At 52.9% G+C, this 21,004-nt stretch overlaps 1 protein-coding gene and 1 non-coding gene across 4 annotated transcripts in view; one reads left to right on the top strand and one right to left on the bottom strand.

Moving 5' to 3' along the window:
* The window catches only part of TOP3B (DNA topoisomerase III beta), a 22,431-nt gene extending 1,938 nt beyond the window's left edge, over positions 1-20,493 (top strand). The window contains exons 2-19 of one of the 3 annotated variants that reach the window (XM_040464700.1): positions 3,385-3,574; positions 3,642-3,730; positions 4,697-4,828; positions 6,349-6,455; positions 7,043-7,117; positions 8,511-8,707; positions 9,205-9,361; positions 10,136-10,249; positions 11,736-11,826; positions 13,312-13,466; positions 13,590-13,695; positions 14,407-14,553; positions 14,699-14,872; positions 16,084-16,212; positions 16,979-17,128; positions 17,749-17,849; positions 18,687-18,888; positions 19,930-20,493. In XM_040464700.1, coding sequence (XP_040320634.1) covers positions 4,702-4,828; positions 6,349-6,455; positions 7,043-7,117; positions 8,511-8,707; positions 9,205-9,361; positions 10,136-10,249; positions 11,736-11,826; positions 13,312-13,466; positions 13,590-13,695; positions 14,407-14,553; positions 14,699-14,872; positions 16,084-16,212; positions 16,979-17,128; positions 17,749-17,849; positions 18,687-18,888; positions 19,930-20,411 — 2,514 coding nt within the window. In that variant the 5' untranslated portion in view covers positions 3,385-3,574; positions 3,642-3,730; positions 4,697-4,701 and the 3' untranslated portion in view covers positions 20,412-20,493. The remainder of the gene's footprint in view (positions 1-3,384; positions 3,575-3,641; positions 3,731-4,696; positions 4,829-6,348; positions 6,456-7,042; positions 7,118-8,510; positions 8,708-9,204; positions 9,362-10,135; positions 10,250-11,735; positions 11,827-13,311; positions 13,467-13,589; positions 13,696-14,406; positions 14,554-14,698; positions 14,873-16,083; positions 16,213-16,978; positions 17,129-17,748; positions 17,850-18,686; positions 18,889-19,929) is intronic. The other 2 variants (XM_040464699.1, XM_040464701.1) reach the window with 2 other exon arrangements.
* Positions 3,066-3,138, bottom strand: TRNAK-CUU (transfer RNA lysine (anticodon CUU)). The gene has a single exon. It is a non-coding gene; the product is annotated as a tRNA-Lys (tRNA).
* Positions 20,494-21,004: the final 511 nt, after the last annotated feature.

Genomic DNA, 21,004 nt, shown 5'->3' with positions numbered 1-21,004 from the left:
CCCCGCCCCCCCCCCAGTTCATGCTTCTGCCCCCTCCTTCCCCAAAAAAAAAAAAACGTTGAAAAAAAAATTTTTAAAAAAAAAAAAAAAAAAAAGGTACCCGGCTGGAAGTAAGGAAGCATGAGTTTCAGCCCCAATTCAAATTTCCCAGGTAACCTTTGGAAAATCCCTTTCTCTGAGTCTTAGTTTGTTCTTCCTTGAGACGGTTGTACCAGATCATCACCAAGGTCCCTTTCCCAGGATTCTATGATTCTGAATCCTTAAAGGAAGTCATATTTTTTCCACAAAGTACTCATGCAGAACTGAAATATAAACTGTTGAACTAGAACGTGTGTTTCTTTAGAGCCACTACTACCAAAGACCAACACGTATTAGTGGGGAGTAACAACTAGTCTGTCCTGTGGACGGGTGACCAGAAATCAGAACAGATGCTGACGGCCCTTTGTGGGCACCATCCAGTTGTCTAGCCATGGATGAATGAGGTAATCCCTTTGCAGATGCTAGGGTAAAACATTTTTCTCTAAAGTGATCTTTTTTTTTTTTTTTTAAGTTTTTATTTATTTATTTATTTTGAGAGAGAGAGCATGAGCAGGGGAGAGGCAAAGACAGAGAGAATCCCAAGCAGGCTCTGTGCTGACAGTGAGATCTCACGAACCATGAGATCATGTGAGCAGAGATCAAGACTCAGATGCTTACCCAACTGAGCCACCCAGGTGCCCTCTCTCTAAAGGGATCTTTAGAGAAGAATCTGTTAATTATTTACTGAAAAGGTATTTAGGATCCTTAGGTGTGAAGAGGAATAGTAGAAATATGAAACTTCTAGAAACTGACACCATAGGAAAAAAGAACAGTGAGAAGTGCTTGTAATACTCATACAGATTTAAAGTCCGTTTTTAAAACTTAGACATCTAAGGGGTGCCTGGGTGGCTCAGGTGGTTAAGCCTCCAACTTCAGCTCTGGTTATGATCTTGCAATTCGTGAGTTCAGGCCCCGGGTCAGGCTCTGTGCTGACAGCTCAGAGCCTGGGGCCTGCTTTGGATTCTGTGTCCCCCTCTCTCTCTGCCCCTCCCCTGCTTGCATTCTGTCTCTCTCTCTCTCAAAAATAAACATTGAAAATTTTTCAAAAAAACAATAAAACTAAAATTAAAAAATAAATTTCTAAAATTTAGACATCTAAAAGTATTTTTATTATTCACTTTGCAGGTAAAATTATTGTTTCATACATGCAGCCATTTATTCAATCAGTATTTGCTTAGTGTCTACTACTTACTGTTAGAGTAAACAGTAAACATTTTACCTCTAATTTGCCGTGTAGGGTGTTGCTGGCCCTCCTACTACAAAGAGCTAACTTCCTCATTATATTAACAGTTCCTAAAAATAAGAAAACAGCAATCCAGCTAGGGTGAAAAAGGATAAAAAATATGAATAGACCATTCACAGGAAAGGAAATCAAATGATTTTATAAATTTTTTTTTTCAACGTTTATTTATTTTTGGGACAGAGAGAGACAGAGCATGAACGGGGGAGGGGCAGAGAGAGAGGGAGACACAGAATCGGAAACAGGCTCCAGGCTCCGAGCCGTCAGCCCAGAGCCCGACGCGGGGCTCGAACTCACGGACCGCGAGATGGTGACCTGGCTGAAGTCGGACGCTTAACCGACTGCGCCACCCAGGCTCCCCTCAAATGATATTAAACGTGAAGAGGTGTGCTTCTGAGCTTCTGAAATCCTTAGGTATCTTTCATACCAAAGTTGTTTTCTTCTAGTATTTTTCTAGTTTCATCTTTTTGCTTAAATTTCTGCTAGATCTAGACTATGTTTTGGTGGAAATTATAAAGTAGAAGTCTAGCTTTAATTTTCCTCCCAGAAGGTGGCTCAGTTGTCTCAGTAGAAGACACGTTTTGGTGTTTTGTTTTTTTTAATACAGTGCCATACTTGTCAATGTCAAGGCCATATCTATAACGATCAAAAAGACAGGGGCACCTGGGTGGCTCAGTCAGTTAAGCATTCGACTCTTGATTTTGGTTCAGGTCATGATCTCACAGTTGGTAAGTTCGAGCCCCACGTTGGGCTCTGAGCTGACAGGATGGAGCCTGCTTGGGATTCTCTCCCTCCCTGCCCCTCCCCTGTGCGCGCATGTGCTCTCTCTCTCTCTCTCTCAAAATAAGTAAATAAGCTTAAAAAAAAGACAGAAAGGGCCCATGTTTCTTTTATTTAGCCAGCAGGTATTAGATGTCCTGTATCAGTCATGGAACTAGCTATTAAAGTTGCCAGCAGTGATCTAGACCTCAGGCTGCTCCTGTGCTGGCAGGGAGATGAGGCAGTAACTAACTGTGGCACAGTGCACAGTCCATTGTAATGGACTGGGGACAGCAGGAAATGACTCATACTGTTATGGGTGTTAGAAGAGCTCTTTAGAGTTAGCACTAGAGCCCAGCCGTTACACGGCCAGGCTGCATTCTCCAGCCTTGGTAGTACATTCCAAGCAAGGGAACAGAGGCTTAAGAATATGTTTTTCTTTAGACAGTGGTGTCCAATTTAATTGGCCAAAAGCACGGTCTGCAATGCTAGAGGTTGTGTGGGGCAGGCAGGAAGGTAGATTGGAGCCCATTGCAAGGGGCTATTAAGTTCTGGGGACTGGATTCCCTGGCCAGTGGATCTCAGGCCCAGCACCCAGCTGTGGATCAGAAAGACCTGAAGAATGTGGCCTGGGCATCTGCATTTTATAAAATGTCCCAGGGCATCCTGATGCTCAGCTGAGGTGGAGGTGCTGCCCTCAGCCCTGAGGAGTAAACAGAACCATGGCCTGGGAGGAGGGCCATCTGCCCTATTCCAGCCCATCAGCCCAGGTCCAAAGGCCCCGAAGCCTTCGTAGCATGGATCTGGGGACAAGACAGACCTGAGGTCATGGAGCCATGTCACTGTCTCCCAAAGGAACCTAAATCCCCAAGGTCATCTCCGAGCCAATTCCATTGCCCTGATTTGTTCAGTGTCTTCAAGTTTCCCTAACTTCTTTTTCTTACCTCAGGTTTCTTTTTGCTTATTTATTTGTTTTTTAATTAAACTATGCCCAACAGGGGGCTCGAACTCATGACCTCGAGATCAAGAGTCACATGCTCTACCAACTAAGCCAGCCAGGCACCCCTGTGTTTTGGTTGTTGTTGTTGTTGTTGTTTTTAAGTAGGTTTTGTGCCCAGTGCAGAGCCCAACGACCTTGACTTATGACCCTGAGATCAAGACCTGAGCTGAGACCAAGAGTCAGGCACTTGACCGACTGAGCCACCCAGGCACCCCTGTTTTTTGTTTTTTAAAGTGAATTTCCTTCTAAGGGGTATAGATTCCATTAGAAGCATTATTATTTTCTACGTGTCTTTTCTTCTCTTCAGGAGTCAGCGCTGACAGCAGTGTTGAGCCAAAAAGAAGAGCAGAGCAATTTCTGAACTTCATTGCCATCTCTCTGAAACTGGAGTGGGAAGGGCCAAAGCCCTTGGCAGCTTTAAGACAAGATGAGGACCGTGCTCATGGTTGCAGAAAAGCCATCCTTGGCCCAGTCTATTGCTAAAATCCTCTCTCGAGGTAGGGAAGACCAACGCGGTGGGGGGGGTTGGAATCTATGAGCGTGGTCATTTCTTTCTTTTTCCAGCTCTCTGGAGTTGACTTGGTTCAAGATAGCAAGTGCTAACGAGGCACCTTGGTATCAGTCACTGGGGGATGCATTTACTGCCGCACCTGGTATGAGCCAGGGCTGGGACTCCAAAAAGGTACAGGCACACTTCACAGCATAACACCAGGCAGGCTGCTGTCAAAGTACTGTGCCTCTCATGTTGTTGGTCATAAACAGCAACCAGCCCTGGTAACTTACCCAGAAAGAGAATTCATCGGAAGGAAGAAGACAGAGCCAAGACCCCACCCTAGTCTAAATTTGACCCCAGTCTGAGACCCCAGTCTAAGTCTGAGGCCATGCCGTGGACATCGTCACCACAGGACCCTTGCCACTGGACCCTCAACCCATGACTGCTACAGCTGCAGCCTGTGTGCTTATGTCACTCAAGAGTAGCCACTAGGCTGACCCTTGGCTGCGGTCCTCCTGAGACACCAGGACACTAAGAAAGGGAACATATGTTCCTTACCCTAACTCTGGCCACTGGGATAGTTGGTGGGGTGCTACTTCCCCTCCCATCTCTGAATTCCCTCCAGAAAGGAAGGGTGTTTGCATGCTGGGTACCCAGAAATTGCAGATGTCCACCATGACCTCCCCTTGGCTAGGACAGTGGGCTAGCATCCCTCCAGAAGGGAGGGGAGAGCTGAGACATGTCCGAGGGGAGCATGAGAATATCGTGGAATTTGATAATGAGTCCCTGGATACCTTTGAGTAAAGTTTGAAAGAAATGAGGCTGAAATGCAGAGAAAGGGCCCAAGAGTGTCTGCTCTTAAGAGTGTTCAGAGAGGGTGCTCCTGGCCTTCAGAGACACAGGGCTCTGCATTGAGAGCACACCATACTGGTTGGTCAGCAGCGGTGTTTTCCGTGAGATCCATGACCTCTCAGCACTCCGTTACCTGCAGTGGCCCAGAGAACATCATCACTGACCAGTCTGGGGAAGGGGTACTCTGGCCCTCCGAGAGGCAACACCAGGGCCTGGGGCCTCCACAGCAGTTGTGGCTTGCTGGAGCAGCCGTCACTGCACTTCTGCCCTGTAGGAAACATGTCCTCACGCAAAGGGCTGAACGGAACATGCTCAGTGCACGAGTACACAGGGACTTTCGCTGGCCAGCCCGTCCGCTTCAAGATGACATCTGTCTGTGGTCATGTGATGACCTTGGATTTCCTGGGTAAGCCCCCCATGCCCCTGCTCACTCTCCACCCTGCTAAGGGAAGCCCTGCGAAGTGCTCCCCTGGGTCTTTTTGGAGCCAGGGGAGGACTCCAGGCAAGGAGTTTGTGCAGAACCTGTGAGTCCTAAGGCCAGCAGATTGTGGAGGGTTGACACAGGGTCTCTGGGTGACATGCCCAGAACCCTGGCTTTGGAGCTCAGTGCCCCTGGGTCCCCATCCCAGAGGCACCCCTTAGTCACTGCACGCCCTATGCTCCTTCCTGTGCTTCCTGGAGGCAGAGAATGCCCACCTTAGGGGGCCTGGCCTCTGCAGGCATTTGGGAGGTGGTTCCTGCTGAGTGTGACTATTGTCCAGTGGTCATTCAGTGGCTGTCATTGTCATCCTTGTATCATTGTTGTGTCACCTTGGAAGAGCCAGCATTAGTACCCAACAGAGCTAGGTGCAGGGCCCTGTGGTTGACAAAGAGTCGGCTGGGACTGGGGCTTCTACAAGTTTCTGTTCCACAGATGTGAAGTGGGTCTTACAACAGTGCCATCCACTTCCCAGGATTGTTTGAGGACTAAGTGTGACAGTGAAGGTAAAGAGCTTAGCACACAGCAAGGTCTCCTTCCTATTGCTCAGTGACAACAATGACATCAATTCAGTTGTGTCGCCAAGCATTTGGACTGAGTTTTATCACCAGCTGGCAGTTGGGGAGCTAGGATTTAAACTTGACTTGAGGCACCTGGGTGGCTCAGTCAGTTAAGCATCTGACCGGCTCAGGTCTTGATCTGTGGTTCATGAGTTTGAGCCACACATCAGGCTCTGTGCTGACACCTCAGAGCCTGGAGCCTGCTTGAGATTCTCCCTCTCGCTCACTCTCTCTCTCTCTCTCTCTCTCTCTCTCTGACCCTCCCCTGTTCATACTCTGTCTCTTTCTCAAAAGTAAATAAAAACATATAAAAAAAAATTTAACTTGACTCTATCTGACCCTATTCTCCCAGGCTACACAAAATGGAGACTAAAAGAAAGCTGGAGGGCTAAGCATGCAAGCACTGAGCCCTGAATAGAGAAGTAGGTGGATGTACCAGATAAGAGGCCCAAAAGATTGATTCCCCACAGGGATCACCTGAGCACCTGTCAGTGCCAGGTAGGGGGAGAGTTACAAAAATTCAGGCTGGAAGAGAAGACAGAGGTATGAGTGGTATAGTTCAGTGGTCTGGCAAAGTGAGCCAGCCCAGGAATGGCACTTCCAGCCACAGGGCCTGTGCTGAAGTGAGGTTGGAGCAGCAGCAGCCTGGCCCAGTGGTGGCTCCTGTGGGTGGCCAAGGTGTGGTGTCACCTCAGCAGCCTAGGGGAACAAAGGCCCAGCGCTGCCTCCAATTGTGGGATTGCCCTGGGTAAAGTGTTCTCCAAGCCTCCTTTTCCCCGTTTTTGAGGCGAGACCACCACCATCCTCCTGAGGTTATGACGATTGGAGAGGTCAAGCCCTGTGAGCCAGGAAGTGTGATTCAGATGTCACTGTGGCTGTGGTTTGTAGGAAAGTACAACAAGTGGGACAAGGTGGACCCTGCAGAGCTGTTCAGCCAAGCCCCAACAGAGAAGAAGGAAGCTAACCCCAAGCTGAACATGGTGAAGTTCCTGCAGGTGTGTGGGGCGTGCAAGAGCACAGGCACCCGGGGGGGGGGGGGGGGGCCACCCCTGCACTGCAGGAGGCCTCCTGAATCCTTCCCCCTTTTTTGAACCTGGCGGCCTTTGCTGGATGCCTGGGCTGGCCTTGCAACCCTTTCTGAGAGCGCCCCCTGCTAGCCCTCCTGGACAGCCCTGTCATTCAGCCCTGGGGAGCAGAAATTCTGTTTTTTAGATTGTTTGGCACTGGTGGTGGTTTTTCTAATTTTAAAACAAATGCATACACATGGAAAATATTAAAAAGTAGAAGGAAGAATAAATCATTTATGATCCCACTAAGACAACCACTATTAACATTTAGTCTTATTGCAGCCCTTTTTCTGTGCAGCATTGCATTAATGACTTTTTGTGCCCAAAAAACTAAGTTCTAAGCTAAGTTCTATAAGTGGCTAAGGCAGCCTAAGTCAGCCAGCTCCTCTGCTCAGCCTGGGTCCCACTCGGCACTGGCCCTCCTACTTGGGGCTCAGGGGCCAGGCGGGAGCACCATGGGTGGGCATTGAAGGGCTGGGCTGTGGAGGTGCCAGTCGCTGTGTGCTATGTGGCAGGTGGAAGGCAAAGGCTGCGACTACATCGTGCTGTGGCTGGACTGTGACAAGGAAGGGGAGAACATCTGCTTTGAGGTAAGAGGGGTGCCCACTGAGGTCCTCACTGCCAACCTTCCCACCGACCTCACTTGCAGTCATCCCGTTCTGGGGCTGCAGTGGGGAATCAGCCATGTTGCCTTAGAAATAGCCTTTTTTCCTCCTCTATTTTGAAAATTCCATAGACACTTTCAAATGCAGGGACTCTACCAAGGGTGAAGGAGTGTTACTTCCTCTGCTGGGGCTCACTGTGAGAGCAAACAGAAAGGGCAGAATTTTCTGGGTGGATGGGAGTTTCCCAATCAAGCTGCCTCAAGGAGAGGGTTGGTTTCCAGCATCCTGGCCACTGGGCACCTTTCAGGGACCTTTGGCCAAGGCTGGTTGACACTCAGCAACATTCCTCACTCCTTTTCTCACCTCCAGCCTTCACTGTCCTCTCCCCACCCAAGATACCCTCCCACCTCCTGTCTCCACCCTCCCTGCAGGGAAGCAGGTGCCTGCCTCATCTATGGCTGTGGTGCCCCCACGCTGGTCCTGGCTGGAGGTGTCCCCTAGTGAGGCTCACCCTCCTGCCTCTGTGTCCCCAGCTCTCACCTGGTGCCTGGCACACCCTGGGGCTCAGGAAATGCTTCCCGCATGGCAGAGGGTGCTCAGGGCACCCCAAGTTCCAGCGCAGCACCCTCAGGAAACACGCTATGTCCCTTCCCAGGCACTCCTCTCCTGGCCCCTCCCCTGCAGGGCTGCTCATCCCCTGGGGGGCCTTTGCATCGCGGAGTGGAAGCTCACCAGGCTCTCTCCCCTCAGAAACAAAGGCACCTCTTCCCTGTAAAGAAGCTGCATGGCCAGGCTCCAGTGTGACTCCCCTCCCACAGCACAGCCTTCTTAGTGAGTCTGGCTCCAAGCCCCCGCTGTGCTTTAGCCCTAAGAGGGCCACCGCCCCCACCCTGCCACTCTTAAGCCCCATACCATGGGGGTCCCCTGCGCCCTTACCCCTCCTGTCATTTGCCTTTTCCACCTCATCTCTGTTTTCCTTCCCTGGCTTTTCTCCAGTCTCTCAAAAGTTCCACCTACCCCTCCTGGCACTCTGCCCTCTAGAAAGAAGGGAAGTGGGTCAAGTGGGATGGACTTGGTGACTGAGCTCCCTTGCACCCATGGCAATAGCATTTGCTGGTTGGGCGGGGATGAGAGCAGAGGATGAGAGAAAGGGTGGTAGTAAAAAGGGGGATGTTTGAACAGATTTGTCAGTGGGTGGAAGAGCAGCCATGTAGCAGGAGTTCTGTGGAGAGACTGAGACTTCTGTACAGGGAAGGAGACAGAGGAGGGTCTGGCAGGAGTCACACACATTGAGGGTCAGCCCCGGGCCTCACAGGCAAAATGTGGAGCAGGAGGTAAAGACCTCAGTGGTGGGTTACAGCTGGGCTGCCTCTCCCAGGTACTGGATGCCGTGCTGCCCATCATGAATCCAACCCACGGTGGCGAAAAGACGGTGTTCCGGGCCAGATTCAGCTCCATCACGGACACGGACATCTGCGCCGCCATGGCCCGCCTGGGCGAGCCCGACCATAACGAGGCGCTGTCGGTGGATGCCCGGCAGGAGCTGGACCTGCGCATCGGCTGCGCGTTCACCAGGTGCTGGCTGCCCTCCCTTTAGCCAGAGCCCCTGTCTTTCTGGTCCCTGTTTGCCACCCCAGGACCTGGTTAGCACTAGGCCAACATCCACATCCTAAAACCCCTGAAGAACTGTCTAGCTGATGAGACCACACAGGCCACTACTTGATAAGCAGAGTGTTTGTCTACACTGTGTGGGTCTTCAGGAGAGGGTGGAGGGGATAGAATATAGTAGAAGGGCTTCCCAGACCTGGGATAGGTGGAACCTCTGCTCTTCTCTCTTGCGTTTTGTGTCACGTGTGCACACACATGATTCCTCTCTGCCTGCACACACCCTTCCCAGCCCCCATGCTGAGCATGACCTCACCCTGTCCCCTGTCTTCTGAGCAGGGAAGCCACCTTGGTCCCCTCCCTGCACTCACTAGTAGCCCCATGCTGGATTCACATGGGTGGTTAACAATGGTGTCTGGAGTGAATACATAACCGTAATATCTTTCTCTGCCCCCTCCTCCTTATAGGTTTCAGACTAAATACTTCCAGGGAAAATATGGCAATCTAGACAGCTCCCTTATCTCCTTTGGACCATGTCAAACCCCTACCCTGGGCTTCTGTGTGGAGAGACACGATAAAATCCAGTCCTTCAAACCAGAGACCTACTGGGTGCTACAGGCCAAGGTTTGATTTCCTTTCCCTATGCACACTGGGTCTTTCCAGGTTTGGGCTGTGGACTCTGAGAGTTTTCCATCATCATCATAGCCATGCAAGGGCCTGAGGCCAAGGGCACAGAGGAGAGAGGCCAGAGAGTGGTCTGTGGGGTGTCCAGGGAAGAGACCCCAGCCTTCATAGAGAGGCAGGATAAGGTTAGGCCTGGATGCATTGAATTTGGGTAAGCAGGAATGAACTCCACTTTGGCAGTGTGGGGCAGGGTCACCCCTAGGGCCATCAGCTGTGATGGTCAGGTCCAAGGACTGGACTGAGGGCTATAGGCCACTGACTTTCAAATTTTTTAAAGTCTTAGAACCCTTTCTCCAAATAAAATTCTCCATGTGAGCTTCTTATAAGGTTTAAAACATAATACAGAGCTGGTCTGGTTGATGTAGGACTAGGGGCCCATGGACCAACTGCACCTAGTGGGCAGGGATGGCATTCGAGGCAGAGTTTCTAACACTCCTTAAGGACACAGCCTTGACTTTCGGCTCCCCTCCCACCTGCCTGGTCTCGGGGCAGAAGCCTGGAGTCAGAGCAGTCTTCCCTTGGGATGGGGCTGGGTCTCAGCCTACATATCTGTACACCTGCACACCTGTACAGGTATGACTGTGAGACCTTAGGGCTGGGATCATTTTGCTCCCAGGCAAGGACCAGCTTCATCTCTCTTGATTTTCACTCCTGGCAGTGGGCTTACCTGGATTTTTTCTCTCTTGTTTTGTCCTTTTATACTTTTTCCTCCAGGTTAATGCCGATAAAGACAGATCTCTTCTTTTGGACTGGGACCGAGTGCGAGTGTTTGACCGGGAAATCGCACAGATGTTTTTAAACATGACAAAGCTGGAGAAGGAAGCCCAGGTGGGCCTGCCCCACCCACATCTGTCATGTTCGCTCTGGCTGGGAGTAGACCTTGGAAGCCTCTGGCCAGAAGAGTAGCTTGTGGCCTAGGGTCCCATCTTTCTGTCCCTCTTTGAAACACAGACATCTTTTGGAAAGAAGAAAGGTTACAGAACTGCTTGCAGTAACCAGTGTGCCACATACCTACCCTGTTCCGGGCACCGCCCCATGCCCATGACCTGCCAGGCCCCACAGGCATTATCCCCTTTTGTCAGGATTCCATTTCACACAGATGTCCCCTTTCTGTGATCTCTAAATGCTAACAACTCTGGAGGGACCTGTGTGCACATCAGTGAACCTGCCCAAGGTCACACAGCTAACATGAGATCCCAACCTCAGTCAGCTTTCATGGCCTTTATGGTGCTGTGTTTCCTACTCAGGGTTTTTATGAATTTGAGGGACATGTGCTTGACCTTTAGGAAAAGGGTGACACCACCTGGCAAGGGGCTGCCTACCTGGGATGGAGGTAGTTCTGCCACCATTACAGAGGTCCACAGCAGTAACAGCTACCAGAGTCATGGAGGCACAGCCTGGCCTCCTTCAATCACCTTCTCTTGCCCTTTTCCAGCCTTCCTTGGGTGCTCTCTGCTCACCCATGCAGTTGACTCAGGCTTCTAAAACTTCCTCCAAAGCTGCCTCATGCTTTTATCCTTGACCATGTTCCTCAAGAGACTCACTGCCATCATCTCCAGATCTCGACCCTAGTGATCCCAAGCCTCCACTGAAGCATGTACCCATTTTGTCCCAAATTAACCCCCCACATTGGTCTGTCTGGAATTCAGAAGGCACTGCCTTGGCCATGTCTCCATGGGATTGGGAGAGACGAGGCATTGGAGTTGAGTTTGGATTGTTTTTGTCCCAAGCAAGACAGAGTCCTCTTTTCTAACAACTGTTCTGCCCAGAGTTGGAAGCTGCCTAGTATTTTATCTAAACTGCCTCACGTTTATAAACGTTTCAAATGGTCACCAACATTTGAAAGTCATGAGATTTCGCATGAAAGTCCTGATTTGCAGCTTTTGCTGATGAACTGGAAGATGTAGCAATACTGGTAGGCCCTGGTGGAAGCACTCAGGTGCAGTGAGGGCAGCTGACTGCCCCTGAGACAGGCCTGCACTCCGTGGTCTGCTCCAGCCCTCACCTGCCATCCCCATGGCCTGGCTGCCACTGGCTCCCGTAGGAGTTTGAATTTGCAGCCCTTTCTCTTGGCTCTTCCCTGTTTCTCCAAGCTTTCTCTTTCCCTAGAAAGTTCTCTTGGAAAGAATTTTCTTTCTTTTTCCCTTCCTTGGCCTAAATAAATATTCAAGTCGTGAGACCACTGTGATAAGTGAAATTGAGAAGCAGGGAGACCAAATGAACGAAACCAGACCCTTTGCCCATACCTCCTGATTCTCTATTATGGCCTCTTTTCCCCACTACCCCAAATCCCGGAATCTGTTCTGTCTTCTAGGTGGAGGCCACAAGCCGGAAAGAGAAGGCCAAGCAGAGGCCCCTTGCCCTGAACACTGTGGAGATGCTGCGAGTAGCTAGCTCTTCTCTGGGTATGTAGGGGCATTCCTCTAAAGCCCCCGAAGGGCTTGGAGCAGGCATGCGGTGAGCCATTCAGCCCTGGTGCAATGCCTGGGCTTCCAGGGTGATGCTGACTCTCACGCTCCCTTCATGCGCACTTGTGCTGAGTGGCCCCCTCCCCCCCCCCCCCCCCCCACACCCCCATTGTGTGCACCTGTGCTGAGTGCCTCATGCTCACCTATGTCAAGCCACAGCTCACCTGCAGTGTCATTCGAGGCTTAGTGGGAATCTATGCCTCATGCGGATTTCATTTCCAGAGTGGAAATAAGTAATAACAAACTGACAAACACGAGAGAGGATTCCATTTTGGAAGATTATCGGTTAATATGCAACAGCCCCTTTGGACTTATGTGGGGAAAATAGACCATATTATTGAACATCCATGCAGCTGCTGCCAGGGCCAAACACATGGCAGGCCATGGTCAGAGACCACCTATAGGGCAGGCCTGTGTATCACTGGCACAGTGGAGTCCCCTCAGAGGCATTAGACGATGGAATTCCAGCCCTGGACCCAAACTCTGGTCCAGTGTCAGCTTGTCTACTTTCTTTCTTGTCCTGGAGCCTTGGTTTTCTCACAAGAAAACAGCAGCCATTGTGACCATCTCTCAGGGCTGATTTTTCTAAAAGGATTAAATTATTGTAATGGTGTATTGTAACAGCAACAGTGGTAATGACTGCCACTACCCAAGAGAGATGTCCTGACTTTAGCACCCCAAAGAAGCTTTCCTGGTGTAGGGAGAGAGGCCAGGGGTGGGAGGTTAATGCCCCAGGCTAATGTCCTGCAGGGGCCAGTGTGACCAGTGTTGATGTAATGTCTCTGAGCCTTGTTGCCCCAGGAGGAAGAAGGGGTTTTGACTGGAAAGTTGGCTGTCTCTGACAGCTGTTGGCCTCAAGGCACTGGTGCCTCTGCAGCCTGGGGAAACCTTGGCCAGTGTCCTCAGAACAGCATCTTCAGGGATCCTCGGAGGGCAGTGATGACATTGAGTGGCTAATAGCTGAGTGGCAGCCTCTGCTGCCCTCCCTCAGTAGTCCTGGAGTCCCACGAGGACAGAAACACCCACGGAGCTCAGAACAGGGGGTGTGTGCTAATTCTGCAGTCATAGTGGGACATTAGCAGATGCTGAGGCACAGTTGCACTCCATGGCCAGAATGTGAGAGAGCAGCACTTTGCAGGCCACATTTAATCAGCATAGCCACTAGTGTTATGAGGGTGACACTGTGGAGCATCCCTGTCCTGGGCCCACCTTTACAGGTTCAGGACCTCGGCCTCAGGTAAAGCTGTATGGGCACGGTGGCCTGGCCAGCAGCTCTGTGCTCTAGCTGTGCCCACTCAGAACCACCTCCACCTGCCAGGAGGCCCTGGCCGCCTTTGATGGGGAGGCTGAGTGCCCAGGCCCATTAGCAGGGACCTGGCCATCCCCAACATTCTGGCCCACTGAGCCTCCCATCCCTCACAGGCATGGGGCCACAACATGCCATGCAGACTGCCGAGCGGCTCTACACGCAAGGCTACATCAGCTACCCGCGGACTGAGACCACCCACTACCCTGAGAACTTTGACCTGAAGGGCCCTCTGCGGCAGCAGGCCAACCACCCCTACTGGGCCGACACGGTGAGCAGAGCCACCGCACACCCTTGTTCCCAGGCACTTTGGCCAAACCCAGAACTAGTGCTGACTCCTCCCTGTGGGAAGTTAGCTATGCCCAGACTCACTGCTTTGTTTTTTCTCCCTCAGGTGAAGCGGTTGTTAACAGAAGGTATCAACCACCCACGGAAAGGCCATGATGCTGGTGACCATCCCCCCATTACCCCCATGAGGTCTGCCACAGAGGCTGAATTAGGTATCAGTCACTCCCCCCAACACTCACACACCAAGTTTCTGGGTGGGAAGCTATAGTCATGTGGCACCTTAGGACAGTGTCAGGCCCCGTTGGCAGTGTGGGGGCTCCCTCCCCCACCTGCCCCCAGCTGTGGCACAGAGGGTCACCTGAAGGTTGTGTTCTGTTACCATGGGGCAAGACAGAAGAGAAGTGGTGGCAGCAGGTGTGGGGTGGTATGCCTGAGTGCAGGTGCAGGTGGCTGCTCGTAGGAGGCAGGAGGGTGAGGCAGATGGGCAAGGAGGGGACAGGATGGGACCAAGACAGGGAGTGCTGGGGCTCAACCACTGGGTGTGCCTCCTGCTTCCCACCCGACCAAGGCAGTGTGGGGGCCTGTGTACTGGGAGGAGGCAGGGAAAGGGAGAACCGTGCAGGTAGAGACAGGAGCCACTGTGCACCACCCAAGCTTGCAGTCACCAACTAAGAACATACCAGGCCCTGAAGAGCAGTCCCACCTGGAAGCAGAGGTCGGAGCTGTAACTGTGTAGGAACCACCACAGCACAGGATACTCACTTTCCCTTCCTGCGCACTTCCTACTCCTCTCTCCAGCTTCAGTGCAGGCCAGCCCTGCCATTCTGTGCTGATGGCCAGGGCCCTGCTGTCTGAATGAGAGTGTTGGGGGGTCTTTAGAGCCAGAGCTTCTGGACAGTAACCAACTTCCTTGCCTGCTGCAGGCAGTGAGGCGTGGCGGCTCTATGAGTACATCACCAGACATTTCATTGCCACAGTTAGCTACGACTGCAAGTACCTTCAGAGCACCATTTCCTTCCGTATTGGTCCTGAGCACTTCACCTGCACAGGGAAGACCGTCATCTCTCCAGGTAAAACTGCAGGGCCAGACTGGCTCCTCCCTCACCTCCACAGACAGACGGAACATTCTCCATTGAACCTGGGGAGGGAGGCCCAGGGTCTTGGGCCTGGGCTGCCTGGGACGGGACCCTAAGTGGCAGCACCCTCTCCCTCCAGGCTTCACGGAGATCATGCCCTGGCAGAGTGTGCCTCTGGAGGAGAGCCTGCCCACCTGCCAGAGGGGCGACACTTTTGCTGTGAGTGAAATAAAGATGCTGGAGAAGCAGACGAACCCACCCGACTACCTGACAGAGGCCGAGCTCATCACACTCATGGAGAAGCACGGCATTGGTGGGTGCACCCACCCTCCTGCCCACCCAGGCCCCGGGCCTGAGGGTTTCCATCCCAGGAGCAGGTCCAGACCTGCTCAGTGACTCTTCCGTGCCCAGCACCTAGTAACTGCAGCCCAGGGTGTGGCCAGCTCCCCAGGCAATGTTCACTCTAATGGGAACTGCCTGTTGTTTGATGTGCTGCACCAGCTGACCCAGCTCTGGAGGGCCAGAACAATCCAGGGTGCTGTGCCTGAGTCTTGTTCTGTCACTAACAGTTGTGACAGGTGACTGTCAGGGAACGTCTCACCTGGGTTTGGTGACAGTGGTGTGTGGGTGCTGCTCCCCCAGCATCCTCTGTCCTTCCCCATTGACAAGACATCCATGGCTCCCTGCAGCCACATACTGGACAGCAGCCCAGATCCCATAACCAAAATGAGCCCGTGAAAAGGGCTCCTGTGACCTTCTGAACAAGACAGCGGCCCTGGGCAGCCCTGTTAACCGGGAGCCCCCAGGGCTGTGTGAAAAGGAACTGGCAAGGGCTGCTGCTCCGGCAGTGGCAAGAATGCAGTGGGCACAGCGGGGAGCGTGCTGGGGCTCAGATCCTAATCCCAGCATTGTCCTTCCAGTGCGGTACCTCAATGGCCTCCATAGCCTCTAAGCACCATCTGAGGAGGCTCCTCAGCATGGGGGAGCAGTAAAGGCAGCATCTGGCAGCGCCAGGTGACCCTGAAGTCTCTAGGGGAGGTGCCATCCTGGAAACTAATCACAAGGGACCTGGGAGCTGGAAAGTGGGCAGTTCTAAGCAGGTTTCAGAGGGGACGATTTGGCAGCGAGCATGGGAGTTCCTCCGTGTTCAGGGGTCTTGAGCCCTGTTTCTAGAAGGGGTAGATGTCTCAGAATTGAGGCAGGGAGAGGTCAAGGAGGTCGCATTTACCAAATGTGAGGGGCAGGCAGACTGAGCTCCCATGACCTTGGCAGAGTTCCTTAACCTCCATGAGCCTCTGTTGTTTGTAGAGGGAAATTAAGCGCCCGGCGCTGGGAGGGCCATTTTTGGATTCACAAGACCATTCTCAAAACACATGGTGTGGTGTCCAGCACAGTGCTAGCCAAAAACAGAGGTGAGGGGGCTGAGAACCAGGGTCCCCATGGTGAGTGGGAGCAAAGGTGGAGCCTACGGTCTGATGGGGAGCCTGCTATGGAACACTTGGTATGTGTTGCTATGTGTTTCAGGGACAGACGCCAGCATCCCCGTGCACATCAACAACATCTGCCAGCGCAACTACGTCACTGTGGAGAGCGGGCGCCGACTCAAACCCACCAACCTTGGCATCGTCCTGGTGCATGGCTACTACAAGATTGGTGAGTCTGTGGGGCACCTGGGTGGCTCAGCCGGTTGAGTGTCAGACTTCAGCTCAGGTCATGATCTCACGGTTCCCATGTCGGACTCTATGCTGACAGCTCAGAGCCTGGAGCCTGCTTCTTCTCTCTGCCCCTACCGTGCTTATACACTCTCTCTCTCTCTCTCTCTCTCTCTCTCTCTCTCTCTCTCAAAAATGAATAAACATTCAAAAAACTTTTAAAAAAGAAAAGAGATTGATGAGTCTGGCTGGCTGTTGCTCCCTGACTTTGGCCTGGGCTGCAGCTCTGCATTCATCAGCCCCTAGCCTCTGACAGGCCATGGCCCTGTGGCAGGTCAACTCCCACTGGAACAGTGCTACATTGTCACCCCCCACCCCCCCGCCCGGCCCCGGACGTGCTCCAGCAGGGTCTCTGTGTGGTGGATGGATGAATGGACAAGTGCAAAGGATCCAAGAGAGGAGGCTCGAGGGGCTTTTCCCCACAGACCAGCTTCGGATGGGGTCTGGGTCCTCCTTGCAGAGCTCTTTGCTCTGTCCCAGAGAGGTTCCAAGGGTCTTAGGGGAGATGGCAGGGCACAGACCTGGCCTGAGGACTTCCAGGAACTGTGACACAGTCTTGGAGACAGGATGCCCCTGGCCACTCGACACTGGATTTTCCGGGTAGGAGATCAGGAAAGGCGTAGGACCACAAGACTGCAGCCTGAGCTGGTGGGGGCAGCCACAGCTCCCCAGTGCAAGTGCTCACAGCAGCACTCCCCTACTTGCAGATGCAGAGCTGGTGCTCCCCACCATCCGCAGTGCAGTCGAGAAGCAGCTGAACCTGATCGCCCAGGGCAAAGCTGACTACCGCCAAGTCCTGGGCCACACCCTGGATGTCTTCAAGAGGAAGTTCCACTACTTCGTGGACTCCATCGCCGGTGAGCCCACCTCTTCCCTACCCCTGTGCCAGAGGCCCCTGGGCCAGGGCTGCCCCAGCCGTGTAGGACCAGGGTCCAGATTTGGGCTCCGGGCTCCGGGGCTCCTTTGGGAGGACAGGGCAATAACATCTCATTGCTGGACCATCGTTGGGGTTAAAGAGCGGGCTTTTTTTTTTAATAGTATTTTTTAATAAGTTGTGTTTTAATAAGATATTTTTTAATAAGTTATTTTTGAGAGAGAAAGCACGAGCAGGGGAGGGGCAGAGAGACAGGGAGAAAGAATCCTAAGCTGGTTCCACGTTGTCAGCGCAGAGCCCGACGCAGGGCTCAAAACCACAAACTATTGAGATCATGACCTGAGCCGAAACCAAGAGCTGGACACTTAACCGAGTGAGTCACTCAGTTGACCCAAGAGCACACATCTTAACACCACACACGAGGCACCCAGCTCATGTGAGACATGAGGCCGCAGCCCTGCTGTTCCTGTTACCCTAGCACCCTCAGGGATAGAGACGCATTTACTCAGATGCTTGCTGTGGCCTCCCCCTCCGTGCACGTGTCTGAGGCAGGCTGCCGGAGGCTAGGAGGATGTGACTCTTCCCTGCGCTGCTTGCTTTCAGGCATGGACGAACTGATGGAGGTGTCTTTTTCACCCCTGGCGGCCACGGGCAAGCCCCTCTCCCGCTGTGGGAAGTGCCACCGGTTCATGAAGTACATTCAGGTAAATGAGGGTGAAGGGCTGTGACCACCCCATCTGGCCTACAGCACCCTTGTGTACAGACCTGGGCAAGTCCTGTCACCTCTGTAGACCTCTGCCTTATCCTTAGTCATAAAGAAATCATTGTTCTGGCTGCCACACAAGAATGAGAGGCCTACTGCAGCCTTGCCAACAGACACCCAGTTTCCCCTTGACCCCAGGAACATGTGAGCTGTGGGGGCTCTTAAACACATTGTCCATTTTTTCCTAACAAATTATTTGCTATCCTGGGCATTAATACACATGCAGGGGTTCTAGAACTACCTTTCTCCATGCCTGGAGCAGGTGTCCTGAGACTCATGGCTATGGGTCCTTGCCTGAGAGGTCCTTGCCTGGCAACATGCTACACATTATGCATTATGTATTGTGTTACATGTTATAAGTTACACATTATATGCGTATTCCGTGTGTTACACATTATGCATTGTGTGTTATGGGTTACATATTATGTATTACATATTGCACATATATTACTACGTATGTTTCTGTTGTGTACATAAGTATACATATGTATTATGTGTTATGCATACATAATACATAAGTAATATGTAAACATAATGTATTCTACGTGTGTGACATACGTAACACATTATGTATTTTGTATACACGTTAGATTTTCTGTGTGTATCATATATTATGTACTACATACACATTACAGTGCTGCATATTGTGTCTTATGTATCATGTTATATACATTATATACTACATGTCACCTGTTACTTCTGTATTAGGAGAGTGAGGGCAGGCCAGAGAGCAGGGTGGCCTCAGTGACCCTGAGCATCTTCCCTGGTGTTTCTGCAGGCCAAGCCCAGCCGCCTGCACTGCTCCCACTGCGATGAGACCTACACCCTCCCCCAGAATGGCACCATCAAGCTCTACAAGGAGCTCCGGTGCCCACTGGATGACTTCGAGCTGGTCCTGTGGTCCTCAGGCTCTAGGGGCAAGAGCTACCCACTGTGCCCCTATTGCGCCAATCACCCGCCCTTCCGAGACATGAAGAAAGGTGAGTGCCCCGTCTCTTGGCCTCAATCGCTCCCTCCCAAGACAGGCTGCCCCGTCCCCCCTGGGTGTCTGTGGTGCCTGTCCAGCCCCTGCCCTGCCCCCACGCTATGGCTGGACTCACCAGCTCAGGTACAGGAGACCTGAGGTGTACTTGGGCACTGCTGAGGCGGAGCCAGCCAGTCTGCCACTCTCTGTCCCGGTCATAATTGAGAGGGCAACTGTAATCCACTCACTCGGGATCTGGGCAGTAGGCATGCCGTGCCCTCTCCTGGGCTAGGTTGAGTTGAGTGATGCAGCAGGTTGGGGGGCCCCACCTGGCAAGGGGTGCACCCTCAGTCAGCGTCTACCTCCGTTCTCTATCCTCACAGTCATTACTGGGGAAAGGAGACACATGTGCATGGGTAGGGGTGGGTAGTGGGAGGCACCAACAGCACTGAGCCAAGAGTCTAGAGGAGGTACAGGGCCCAGCGTGTTCACCCCATGCTACAGACAGGAATGAGGTACAGCAAGAGGCATCTACCCACGTTCATCAAGGGGTCTAGGGAACCCTCAGGGGTCTCAATTCACCCTTCCTGACTCAAGCCTCACCTGTGAGGCAGGGACAGCCTGCATTTGGGCTACTAGGGTTACTGAGGCCCTTCCCTGCCCTCCAGCATCTTTCAGGGCAGCCAGTGGCTCCGTGTGACCCAGCAGCACAGGAGCCACATGGAACTGATGGGAATTGGCTGTGGAAGCAAAGTGAAGAGGGGGAATGGACCTGGCCGGAGGCCACCAGGAAGGCCTTCTGGAAATGATGGGGGGAGGAGGAGTGACACTCACAGGTTGAGGAGGTTTTAGATAAGCAGAGAAGCAGGGGCAAGGGCAGTGGGGGAATCCAGACCCAGGGTGATCAAGGAACACTTTTTGCTGGGACGACAGATCTGGACCATGAGGCCCTAGGGGAAGACCCTCTGGGAGGTGGCAGCAGGGGGGGTTGGGGTGGGGGGGGACACAGCACAGGGTGGGGGTTGGTGTGCATCATGGGCTGCCCCCTCCCCACCAGGCATGGGCTGCAATGAGTGCACACACCCCACCTGCCAGCACTCGCTTAGCATGCTGGGCATCGGCCAGTGCGTGGAATGCGAGAGCGGCGTGCTGGTGCTGGACCCCACCTCAGGCCCCAAGTGGAAGGTGGCCTGCAACAAGTGCAATGTGGTGGCGCACTGCTTCGAGAACGCCTACCGCGTGCGGGTGTCCGCCGACACCTGCAGCACCTGTGAGGCTGCCCTGCTGGCTGTGGACTTCAACAAGGCCAAGTCCCCGCTCCCAGGTGATGAGACACAGCACACGGGCTGCGTCTTCTGCGACCCCATCTTCCAAGAGCTAGTGGAGCTGAAGCATGCGGCCTCCTGCCACCCCATGCACCGTGGCGGGCCAGGAAGGAGGCAGGGCCGGGGGCGGGCCCGGGGCCGTCGGCCCACAGTGAAGCCCAGTGCCAGGCGGCCAAAGGACAAGATGTCAGCCCTGGCTGCCTACTTTGTATGACAGCCCCGCCATCCCTTGCCAGGCTCACACAGTTGCCCTTGGGGCCACAGAAATCATTAAAACGTATTTTGCCTTCTCCAGAGCAAGCAGCTCAGGACCTTTCCCTGGTATCAGAGGGTTATGGCGTCCTCACTGCACTTCCTGGTCTCCCCGCCCCTCCTCTCCCTTCTGCACACACCACGGTGGTGCCTGTAGGGAGGCCACCAAGTGTGGAAAGGGGGATCAAGCTCAGTCTGAGGCTCACGTCATAATTCAGTATGTGTAACAGACAGCAAGGTAGCACAAGTAGGTAGTGTCCCTGATGTCTGCAAGGAAGAAAGGAAGGCACCAACTGCCTGTTATCCCAGGCAGGTGTCATAGGAGGAAGGCCTGGTGGAGGAGACAGGGCTGAAAGAAGTCCTCACTGGACCTTGGCCTTCCCTGCAGCCCATTTTTTGGGGTCACACGGTGGCTCTGAGCAGGTCTGTGTGTGGCGTATGCAACCCTGGCAGCCTCCCAGGGCCTCTTCCAATTCCTGTTCTCAAGCCTTTACTGTCTCAAACAGAGGCAGGCCAGTCACTTCCCAGGGTGAACTGCAGGGAGCCCCACTGAAG

This window comes from Herpailurus yagouaroundi, unplaced genomic scaffold (assembly GCF_014898765.1).
Source record: "Herpailurus yagouaroundi ecotype Mexico unplaced genomic scaffold, PumYag 490, whole genome shotgun sequence".
Taxonomy (NCBI): Eukaryota; Metazoa; Chordata; class Mammalia; order Carnivora; family Felidae; genus Herpailurus; species Herpailurus yagouaroundi.
This window is presented reverse-complemented; position numbering and strand designations above follow the sequence as displayed.